At 38.2% G+C, this 10,736-nt stretch overlaps 1 protein-coding gene across 5 annotated transcripts in view; it reads left to right on the forward strand.

Moving 5' to 3' along the window:
- The window catches only part of JCAD (junctional cadherin 5 associated), a 71,895-nt gene extending 62,485 nt beyond the window's left edge, over nucleotides 1-9,410 (forward strand). For all 5 annotated transcript variants that reach the window (XM_074267020.1, XM_074267022.1, XM_074267021.1 and 2 more), the window contains one exon: nucleotides 4,120-9,410. In XM_074267020.1, the coding sequence (XP_074123121.1) occupies nucleotides 4,120-4,154 (35 nt within the window). In that variant the 3' untranslated portion in view covers nucleotides 4,155-9,410. The remainder of the gene's footprint in view (nucleotides 1-4,119) is intronic.
- The last annotated feature ends 1,326 nt before the right edge of the window (nucleotides 9,411-10,736 follow it).

The following is a 10,736-nucleotide window of genomic DNA, read 5'->3' on the forward strand; positions in this document are numbered from 1 at the left end:
ACCTTTTTCGCCCAGTCTCTACACTGCTTAAAAAGGAAAAAAAAAATCATCTATATGGTATATCCTAAGGAGGGCTGAATACGAGCAGAAGCAAACTCTTTGGGGCCAACATCATGGCACCAGAACACCTCTCTAGGCTTCATTTTCTCATCTAAAAAATGAGAGGTTGAGTTGGATGGTCTGCCCAAGTGTCAGGGCTTCTCTTCTCCACTAAAGTCCCTGATAGTAGATTTCCTACTTCAGCCAAAACACATAAAATAGAGTCCTTATGAGATTATATCCTGGACTTTCTTGCCTTTATTGTGTGCTATTATCTCTTTCCCTCTACCGAAGTGCCTTCATTGTAGATGGAAGAATGGAAGGCTGGTTCTGTGCTATCTTATTCTTCTTTTTGGAACTGACTCACTAGTGGATCCAGCTTGCATATGGATTGTGTTGTCCAATGCTGGATTACTTTTGGAAAGGTACTGATTGGGTTCAGAGCATTTGTTTTTGCAGCCTCTGTTGCATGATTCAATTCAACAGGGATTTATTGAGTGCTTCCTAAGTATCCTGACGAGGGGTTCCTTAAAAGAGAGAGAAGTCTAAAGATCTCATCTGTGGTTGGAGATAGTGGTGTACACCTATACTCTCTATCAGGGAGGCCAAGTGGGAGAATCTCTTGAAGTTGGGAGTTCTGAGCTGTAATACACATTGTGTCCATGAGAAATTCAGCATTAAGATGGTGAACTGCTAGGAATGCCCAAGGAGCATCTTTGAACTCATGAAGAGGAGTCCTTTTGACTCCAGGCCCAACAACTGGCTGTAGTACTATGTATTGTGTTGCCATCTAGCTTCCTTGTACTGAAGCAAGTATGTAATCTCATGGAGGTCAAGGTCCTATGTCATTTTGTACTTTATTTTCTCAGTCCCTAGCAAAAAGCCTGGCAGATAGGAAACCCTTAGAAGTACTTGACTTATGGAACAGAAGCAGATGGAACTTAACAGGGTCTACAAAATCGGGGTCTTATTTACAGTTTTGGTTTATAACACCCCATTCAGATATCCACTCAATCTGTGAATCTTCCAGCTCAGTGGCTGTCTGCCCACGAGTAGGTCAGTAAGAGTCAGACTTAAACTTTTTCTACTTGTGAACCCTTTCACCTGAGAAATTTTTATGTGATCATGGTTATATAGCTATATAAAATAGGAATACAAATCTGACATTTACTGATAAATCATAATTTTGTAACCCACACATTCAGAGGGGCCATATTGGGTCCTAACCCACAGTTTAAGAAACTTTGAGCTATCAGCAGCCTCTAGGAAATCTAACTAGTCTTAGTCTAGCTTAGATAACTAGGTGACACAGTGAGTAGATAGGATTCTGGGCCCAGAGTCAGAAACTGAATTCAAATCACTCAGACATGTCTTAGCTTTATGACCCTAGACAAGTCACTTAATCTCTTCTCTCGCTCTCTCTTTCTCTCGGCTTCCTCAACTATGGGGACAATAATGGTACCTCCTCTTACCCTTTAGGATTATTATGAGGATAAAATGAGATAATATTTGTATAAAGTGCTTTGCAAACCTAAAAGTGATATATGAATGCTGTTATTATTGTTGTTGTTGTTGTTGTTGTTTGTCTTGTTGGCAGACTCTGGAGGGAGTCTTTGTTGACTCCATATAACATTTATCCAGTGAGTACTCTGGTCTGTAGCTGCTCAGGACTCTGTGTCATGGAAGTGCTCTGTAAAGACTTATTATCTATCTGACAGCCAATTAACTTGGCTTTTAGGAGGGATTTATATTTTCAGGCCTCCAGTGAGTAGCAAGTTTGACATTTTCAAACTTTCATGAATGAAAAGTCTCCCTTTTTTCATTGTGGGTGGTAGGGAAACCAGGCTTTGTTAACCAAAGATTCCTCAAAGAAAGTAACCCAGCAAGAGGTCTAGTACTACTCCAGACCGAAAGCTCATCATTTTCTGGTTCATGTTTGAGTCTCTCACAGTAGCAATGAATATTATTCTGAGGGTTGAATGTCAGAAGAAGACATGGGGAGAGATGCTTCTTTTTATCATAGAAGGTACTGTGTTAAGTACAGAAATTGCCTAGTCCTTTAAGTATCTCAATCTTTACTGACTTAGGAGGTCCTAAACACATATATACAAAATCATTTCAATCTCCATAGCAATATAGCTGAGTTGAGTAAAATGAAATGATTATTGAATACATTCTGATGGTAAAGACATTAATGTATTGACTACATGCTCTACATGAGATACAGTAAGACAGAGAAAGCAGAAATAATATAACAAGTATATTGTGTTAAGGCCACAAAATACTTTATAGGCATGACATATGTGATCCTTAAGACACTTATGAAATAAGCAGCCAAAGTGTTAAAAAGGATTGAATGCTGAACCTGAGCTATCAGCAGCCTCTAGAAAATCTAACTAGTCTTAGTCTAGCTTAGATAACTAGGTGACACAGTGAGTAGATAGGATTCTGGGCCCAGAGTCAGAAACTGAATTCAAATCACTCAGACATGTCTTGGTCAAAAAGATCTGAATTTAAATCCAGCCTGAAACACTGCAATTTAACTTTTATCTGTGTCAGTTTCCACAACTGTAAAATGGGGATAATAATAGTATTTACATCACAAAGTTATTGTGAAGATCAAATGAGATAATATTTATAAGATGCTTTTAACTCAGTGCTTGGTACATAATAGACATTTAAACACATTTGGCAGATGAGAAAAATGAGGCTCGACAGAGTTGAGACGCAGCAATTATGTGATCTTGGTTGGCAAACTGGTCTCCTGATGCTTAAATTCAGTGTGTTCCTATCATAACACCTACTGCCTCCTGAGAGCAGAGGCTATAGTTCTTCTTTTTTAAAACTTGCAAACTGTGGCAGCCTTCCTTCTGGGCAGTTTTTCAACATTCTTATCTTCCTTTTATTTTTAAAAGAAGAAAAATTCAGCTTATAATTCATGAAATGAAGCCATTTTGAATGTAGTATGTCCAAAACTAGCATCCCAGGAGAGGATGGTAGAATCATACTGTTAAAGCTGGAATGGAACTCCAATGAGTTTAATAGAATGCTTTAGTAGAACAAAGGGTTATGAATCATGTATTTTTCATGTTTGATTAATGGGAGAGGAGAGAGAGAGAGAGAGAGAGAGAGAGAGAGAGAGAGAGAGAGAGAGAGAGAGAGACAGAGAGACACAGAGAGACACAGAGAGAGAGACAGAGAAAGAGAGAGAGAGAGAGAGAAAGAGAGAGAAAGAGAGACACAGAGAGAGAGAGAGACACAGAGAGAGAGAAAGAGAGAGAGAGACACACACACACAGAGAGACAGAGAGAGAGAGAGAGAGACACAGAGAGAGAGACAGAGAGAGAGAGAGAGAGAGAGAGAGAGAGAGAGAGAGAGAGAGAGAGAGTGTGAGTGTGTGTGTGAGTGTCCAGTTTGGGGCTGGAAACTGGGTTAATCAGAAGCTGAGCCAAGTACAATGCAGAGTTCCCATGCATCCAAGTACGCCCATGACTGGGGTCCTAAGGGCAGAAGGCCCCCTCGTTCTGGCCGGGGATCAGCTTCCTTCTCTCGTCCCTTTCAGGGAATGTGTGGCAAACAGCCAAGAATTGTGTGTCCTTCAAACCCACAAGTTGTAGCATTTGACTTGAGGACGGAAATTCAGGCCCGCTTGGAGAAGCTGGTACATTGTGTTAAGCTTACTATGTAACTGAAAACCAAAAGGCATTCTTAGCCACAAATGAACACCACAGAAGTCAGCTTGTTTCAAAGTTAATTGTATTACATTGTGAACAACAGAAGAAAAATATCTCTCAAAATGTTATTTACTACTTCCCCTATGTGGCCTGCCTCCCACTTAATGACTGAATGTGCTTCCTTTGAAACATCAGTTAAAATTCACATCCCAAGTCCAGAGTAAACAGACTTGCAGAAATAACTGAAATTCATTTAGTCATTATTAAAAATGGGGAAGGACAAAGGAGAAGGAAGAAGACAATGTTGCTTTTTTTTTTTTTTTCTGCTGTTTTGCTCTTGCTAAGTGGATGAGGATAAAATGTGGTTAATCTGTTACTGATTATTTCCTTTTCTTGACTTTTACAGATACATACGATCCCAGCCGAGTAGAAAGAGTCTGATATGAACGCCTGGGCAAATGTCGAACACTCCAGCCCTCTCATTAAGTATTCTCTGATCCGGGGCGACCAGTCCGCCTGACCTGGCCTAGGCATTTGCTTAGAAATCATGACTAGTTTTTGCTGTATCGATAAAGCCTTTACCACTGCCGATAGAAATTAATCATTCTTCTAGAGCTGTTTTGTGGAGATAATGAAAATCTTGCCCTTTGAAGTGACACCTGTTCCTGTCACCGTTCTAATTAACTTGTGCCTACTTTTGTCAAGGTATTTTCACATCGATGGAGGCAGCTAGGATGTAAATGGGATGAAGTGAGGTAGTTCAACTGGTCCTTGAGGGTCAAAGGTTAGACACGGAAATACTATGAAAATGATCTGGAAAACGAATGTGAATGTGTTAGCTCCCTTTCTGAATCTCTAAAGTTCAAGCTTTATGTTTATAGCATGGAATCTTGGAGATAAACTGTTTCTAAGAGTCCTTCTGCACTTTTGAGTTGTGGGGAAATGTGGAATGACCCTAAGCTTAGAGGCTGATCCTTTTACAATCAGTTTGGCCACCTATTGTCAAAAATAATTTGCTTTAATTACATAAGTAAACTCGCCACATTTAGGGAATAAAAGCAATATCTTATAAGCTCCTAAGGGATAGCCATAATGGTCTAAGAATATTATTTATGGAGCAACTAAAGATTTTGGTCAGTTGCAAACAAAATGCCATTGTGGGTTTTGCACTCAGTATTATCTACTTTTATTTTCTGTACGGATGTTTAGAAATTCTTTTATATGAAAAAAAATTGCTGATTTAAAATAGCCCATTTTAACAAAGTAACTATATTTCTTTTTAGAGAAATACTATTTTTCTATGATGTAAACTATTGTTTGGTGGCAGATTTTTAAAGAAGTATTATATTTAAAAGAATATGTATCCCTTTGTGTGAAGGGAACCCCAAGGAGGGTTCAGTTGGATGTTCTAATGTATATGTTATATCTCTCTTTCGTATACAATGCTGCCACTTGGATTTTGTTGTGAAAAGAGATGTCTATATATATAAATATATAAATATTATAGGGTTAATTAACTCTTTTTAGAAATGAATTTTTCACAAAGATTTTTCACAAATATAGCTGATGGGGTATTTTTGAAAGTAATCCCTTTCAGGGTAGAGCTAAAAAAAAATCCTCCAATCCTGGTGCCAGATTAACTAGAATGACCAAAAAGTGATTTCATATTGTATCTGATTGTACAGCCCCAAAATACACTTTCTCCAATCCATCCAACATTTTTTAATCCCCTAACCACCACACATCCACACATGTTGCATGTCACACACACACACACACACACACACACACACACACACAGATTTTACCTGGAATGGTTCTGAATTGGTCTCTGTATTAAAAATATTGCTTGGAGACATTAAATGTGTGGCATTTCAAAGAGTATTTTGAGGCTTGTACATTCTGCTGTGTTTAATATTGCATTAACCTGCACAAAGTTTATTTATGAATTTTTTATGTGTTTCTGTCCACTCTCTTTGTAAGATATTCTGGTTTGCTAACATTCATTTGAAGATTTCTTGCTTCCATCCCCCTTCTTCCTTGCAGGAGAGTTGTCTCTTACATTGTCCATTCTCAAAAAAATGTCCTTATCTATTTTTATTCCTCTCAACTTCCTGAAATGATCATTTATGGGTGGTCTGTAATTTGGCCCAAAAAACAATCCTTGTGGTGCTTTAAACAATCCCTTTTATATCTATACTGTGTGATTTTTTTTTTTTTACAGAAGAGCTTTATATATTTAGTTTATTGTAAACAAAATAAGATCCATGTAAATCATTCTTCAAAATCCCCTCAGATATACTAATGAATGATCTTGGGCATATTTTATTATTCATTTTAAATTTTGGCTTTTCTAGCTGGAAAATTACAAGATATAGTATTCATATCAGTAGGGACCAGGGCCAGGTTACTGCTTAGAATAGCTTTAGAATTACTCTTTCTGGGAAAGGCTTTAGTGGAGAATGGTTCACTCAAATTTTGATCATTGGTTAACCACTTAGATTAGTGTTGGGCCAATTGGCCTGAAACTGAACCACTTGACAAATCTATTTGGGACTTGGTGTCCTTTATACATTTAGAAAGTGGGAAGAATCTTTTTTTCCCAAAAAAACTAACCTTATCCTTTGTAAAACTGTCAACTTATTTCCTAAATATATTCAAATTAGAAATGTCCGGGGCAGCTAGGTGGCGCAGTGGATAGAGCACCAGCCTTGAATTCAGGAGGACCTGAGTTCAAATATGATCTCAGACACTTAACACTTCCTGGCTGTGTGACCCGGGGCAAGTCACTTAACCCCAGCCTCAGGGGAAAAAAAGAAAAAAAGAAAAAAGAAATGTCCTAGAAATGATTGGAAAGAAGAGAAACTGAGCATTCCAGATTCCTCCTAATGTCCATGAGGAGTGGGGAGGGGAGGCAGAGGAAATGGGAACACACAAAAAAGTAAGAACAGGAAATGAAATTTCTTATTCCTTTATAGTAGACAGATAATTTAGGACATATAGAAGATCATGATTTTTAGATTTTCACGAGTCTCAGACAACTAAAAAAAAATTACCTCAAAGGTAATGGTTTATTTGAAGTCAACAATATCAATAAATTATGATCATTTTCTCCCCATTAAATGGAGCATAATTGATTAAGTGGTAGCAATAAGCAATTTTAATATTACCTACTTGCCAAATTATTTTCTTGGTAAATATGGCCATTAATATAGTCATATTTATCAAAAGTTTGGGGGCTTGAAAGATTAAAGTTTATTTCTGACCAATTTATAGAAGAATCACATGTAAAAAAAGAAGATGATAATTTAAAAAGGAAAGAAAATCAATTTAGCTAGTGGCTACTTGGTTCTGATTTTCCTTGTAGCAAACTTTTGATTGATTGAAAATAATGCATTTTAACATTCTTTCCCTATGTTCTTTGCTATATCCACAGCTTGTCCTAGAAAGTACCAACCATATGTATAAAGATTTCTCTCTGGGAAGGCTGAAGTTCCCCTCACCATCACCACCACCACCTCTGTTGTGTATAACTTTTCTGTCCCAGTGGATTTTTTGAGACTCTTTTCTTTCAGTGTCATTGGATTTGTTGGTTAGTTTGATTAGGGTAGATATTATTAGTGGGAGGTATATATACTATTTCATTATGGAATAGGAGGGATTCCCACACTGATCATCAGAGCCTTAATATTTAAATCTATTTTTTTTCTTGGTGAAAGGCCACTATTATTTAAAATCACTGTGGTGAAATAAACTAGTCTAAATTCACAGAACACATTTTGACCTGTGCAATAGCCTATCCCATGAAATAGGATGCATTTTAACACCCATCACAAATTCAAGTGGCTCATCAATGAAATAGATTGAAGTAACCCTAATCACTTTTGAAGAGTGAAATAGTGACTTCTCCCAGCAGCTATTCATCATGAAGTTTTTATTGCTAGGATGCTAACAGCAGACTAGGGAATGCTAATGACTGTGGAAAGAAAACCAGGCTTTGATTCATATCAGAACAAGTGACTGGAAGGAACCCAGGTTTAATGCAGCAACTTTCAAAGAAGATATTTGTGATCATTGGCCATCTTTGTTAAAAGTTATTGGGTAGTACAGAATTAAGTATCAAGGTTAATATCTCTTGGAAAGTGATAAGTGCCACAAGATCATAGTTATATAAATACTTGACTTTGAGGAGATATTTTTGATGTCCTAAGATTTTGTAAACAAAACTTTCATATTTGGGACCATTATTCTGCTTAAAACAGTGACTGCCTGATCCATCCATGTGTGAAGACAGGATTTAAGAGGAGGGGGTGGGATGGGGCTAATTGCTTGAATGAGGAATTTTTGTGTATCTTTTTTTTCTACTCAAACTATATATTTTGTGCATCCGTTTATGAGAGTAGAATTGCTACTCTAAACTGGATTTAGGAAAAACATTCCAGATGACCTTTAAGAATCTGCACAGTGGGAGGTCTTTCCAAAGAGTGGGATGTTTCCCTCTGGCCAGGACTGATCAGGCCAAGAATAGGGAGATGATAAAGCAGAAGAAAGAGAGGGAGTGGGAGTAGACAGGCAGAGGAAAAGTGAGAGGGGGGAGACAGGGAGACAGAGAGAGAGAGAGAGAGAGAGAGAGAGAGAGAGAGAGAGAGAGAGAGAGAGAGAGAGAGAGAGAGAGAGAGAGAGAATATATTTAGAGAATTTAGATTACATCCCTTTTCAGCAAAAGTTCTTTCAGCATTATCTGAAGGATGTTGCAGGTTGGGGACTAACAGTCTTGGATAGGGTGAAAAGATTGATTAATGCTGGCTTTGGAGCTCTTGTGAGCTCAGACATCATATAGAAGACCTGGGGCCTTCTTATTAGGTGGCCCCTGTTAAGAGACCAATACAGGAATCTGAACTGGAGCCCATTAGCACAAAAGCCCTGATTTGGGGTAGGGAGGCCAGGCAGTGTTTTCCATAAGATAATTCTCTCTCCCATATGATAACCAAGTCCCCTAGATCTCAGCTGCTGAGCCAAAGAAGCAGCTCAGTTTCCTTATATATCCCTTTATCCTCCATCCCACACTATCAGAGACTTGCTATTAGCCCTCACTGTCTTGGAATGGAAGGGAAGGTAAAGCAGACATGAACAGCGTATGGCAGAAATTAGAAATAAAAATGATATATCCTAGCCAGGTGAAATGGCAGTAACCTCAAGATTACAAACTAAATGAGGTCTTCTTTACCTGGGTCAGCAGAAATCCCAACCATTACGCCCAGGCCTGGCGGAGAAAACAATCAGAAACATCCCTGCAGAAATCTCTGAAATGCAGCAAAAACAAGCACCCTGGTGAACCAAGACTAGTCTGAGTCTGCCCACATGTGTCGGTGACATAACTCCAGAAAACAGATAAAGGAGCCCCATGGCAAGCTGCTGCAGCACATAATGGCTTGTTGCCAGCTCTGAACCATGGCTACAGATCATCTGGTCCAAGAGAATGCATGGTGAGAAGAGGTGGCAAAGGGGACATTCAGGGCAGGAGAAGAATCAAGTAAGCAAATGAAATATTTGTAAAATGGAATGGGATGAATGTCTTCAAAGAGCTTTGTATTTCTCTGCACAATGTAAATACTATGTTGCTTTACTATATTACTATTTAAGGGTAATTAACCCTGCTACCTAATGCACATGTTCCAAATAAAGATTTTGCATGAATTTGCTGGTGTCTTGTTACTTTTTGTTGAGGGTGGAAAAATTGAGCCTGAATAACATTCAAAGGGAAAGTTACTAAGGGTCAGCTAACTGCAAAGGGGTACACTCAGGATAGGAAAAGCTGGCTGATCCATCAACTGGGAAAAAGAAAATGAGGTGTTTGGGTTTACCCTTGTGGTGCATGGAGGATTGGATTCCAAGCAAGTTTATGTTTTACATTGTTTTCACCTCAAATCACTATGATCGTGAACTGTCATGTCCAGGACAATGAACTTAGAATCAGGAAGATCAGAGCTGAAAGGTTGCCTCAGACATTTACTAGCTGTGTGACACTGGAAAACTCACAACTTCTCTGGGCTTCAGTTTCCACACTTGTAAAATAGGGAGTTGGCTCAATAATTTCAAAGGCTCTAAACTCAAAATCTATGATCCTCTGAAAAGAATTTTCTGGTAATAAGATTTGGAATGTCATTGGCTTTTTAAAAGAGTGGGGTTCTTTTATCTTAATTTGGAATTTATTTAATCAACTTAAAGATTTTTTTCCCCACTTTGAAGGGGGAGGAGATGAAAAATAAACACTCAGAGCTGACTGAGATTCTTGTTCTGTTTGATCCATTCAGGTTGATCATTGCCCCTTCTAGTCTATTAAGTCTGTGGTTTGAAGAATGATTAATGTAAAAATCATTAATGGGTTTCCCTGGCAAGATTAGTTCTACCTCCAATCACTGCTCAATTTCTTATTGCCCTCATTCTCGTCTTGGGTTGTGGGGATAAATCATGAGAGTGGGGATGTTTTCTAGGTATCTGGGAGCTGGTCTAGAAATCCAGTCTCATAAAAAGAGATAATCATGTGATTGAAATTATTGAATATATAACAAAACTGCAATTTCATATCTCAACCTATATTTTTAAAGTATAAAAATGAATGCTTAAAAACAACTGTTTGGTCATGTATACATATATTGTAATTAATTTATACTCTAACATATTTAACATGTATTGGTCAACCTGCCATGGGGGGAGGGGGGGAAGGAGGGGAAAAATTAGAACAAAAGGTTTGACAATTGTCAATGTTGTAAAATTACCCATGCATATATCTGCTAAATAAAAACTATAAAAATATTTTTTTAAAAAGGAATGCTTAGAAATGGTAGTCACCCCTTCCCACACCTCAACTTCCCTCTCCCACTGTGGTTGTTGGCCTAAGTGAAAAGTGTGACAGAATAGTGATAGTATGAAGTAATGGAAAAAACACTGCACTGCGGGGCAGAAGACCTAGATCTGGACCTGGCCCTGGCCCTTCACTAATTAGCTGTGTGACTGGAGAAA

The sequence above is a fragment of the Sminthopsis crassicaudata genome, chromosome 5 (genome assembly GCF_048593235.1).
Source record: "Sminthopsis crassicaudata isolate SCR6 chromosome 5, ASM4859323v1, whole genome shotgun sequence".
Taxonomy (NCBI): domain Eukaryota; kingdom Metazoa; phylum Chordata; class Mammalia; order Dasyuromorphia; family Dasyuridae; genus Sminthopsis; species Sminthopsis crassicaudata.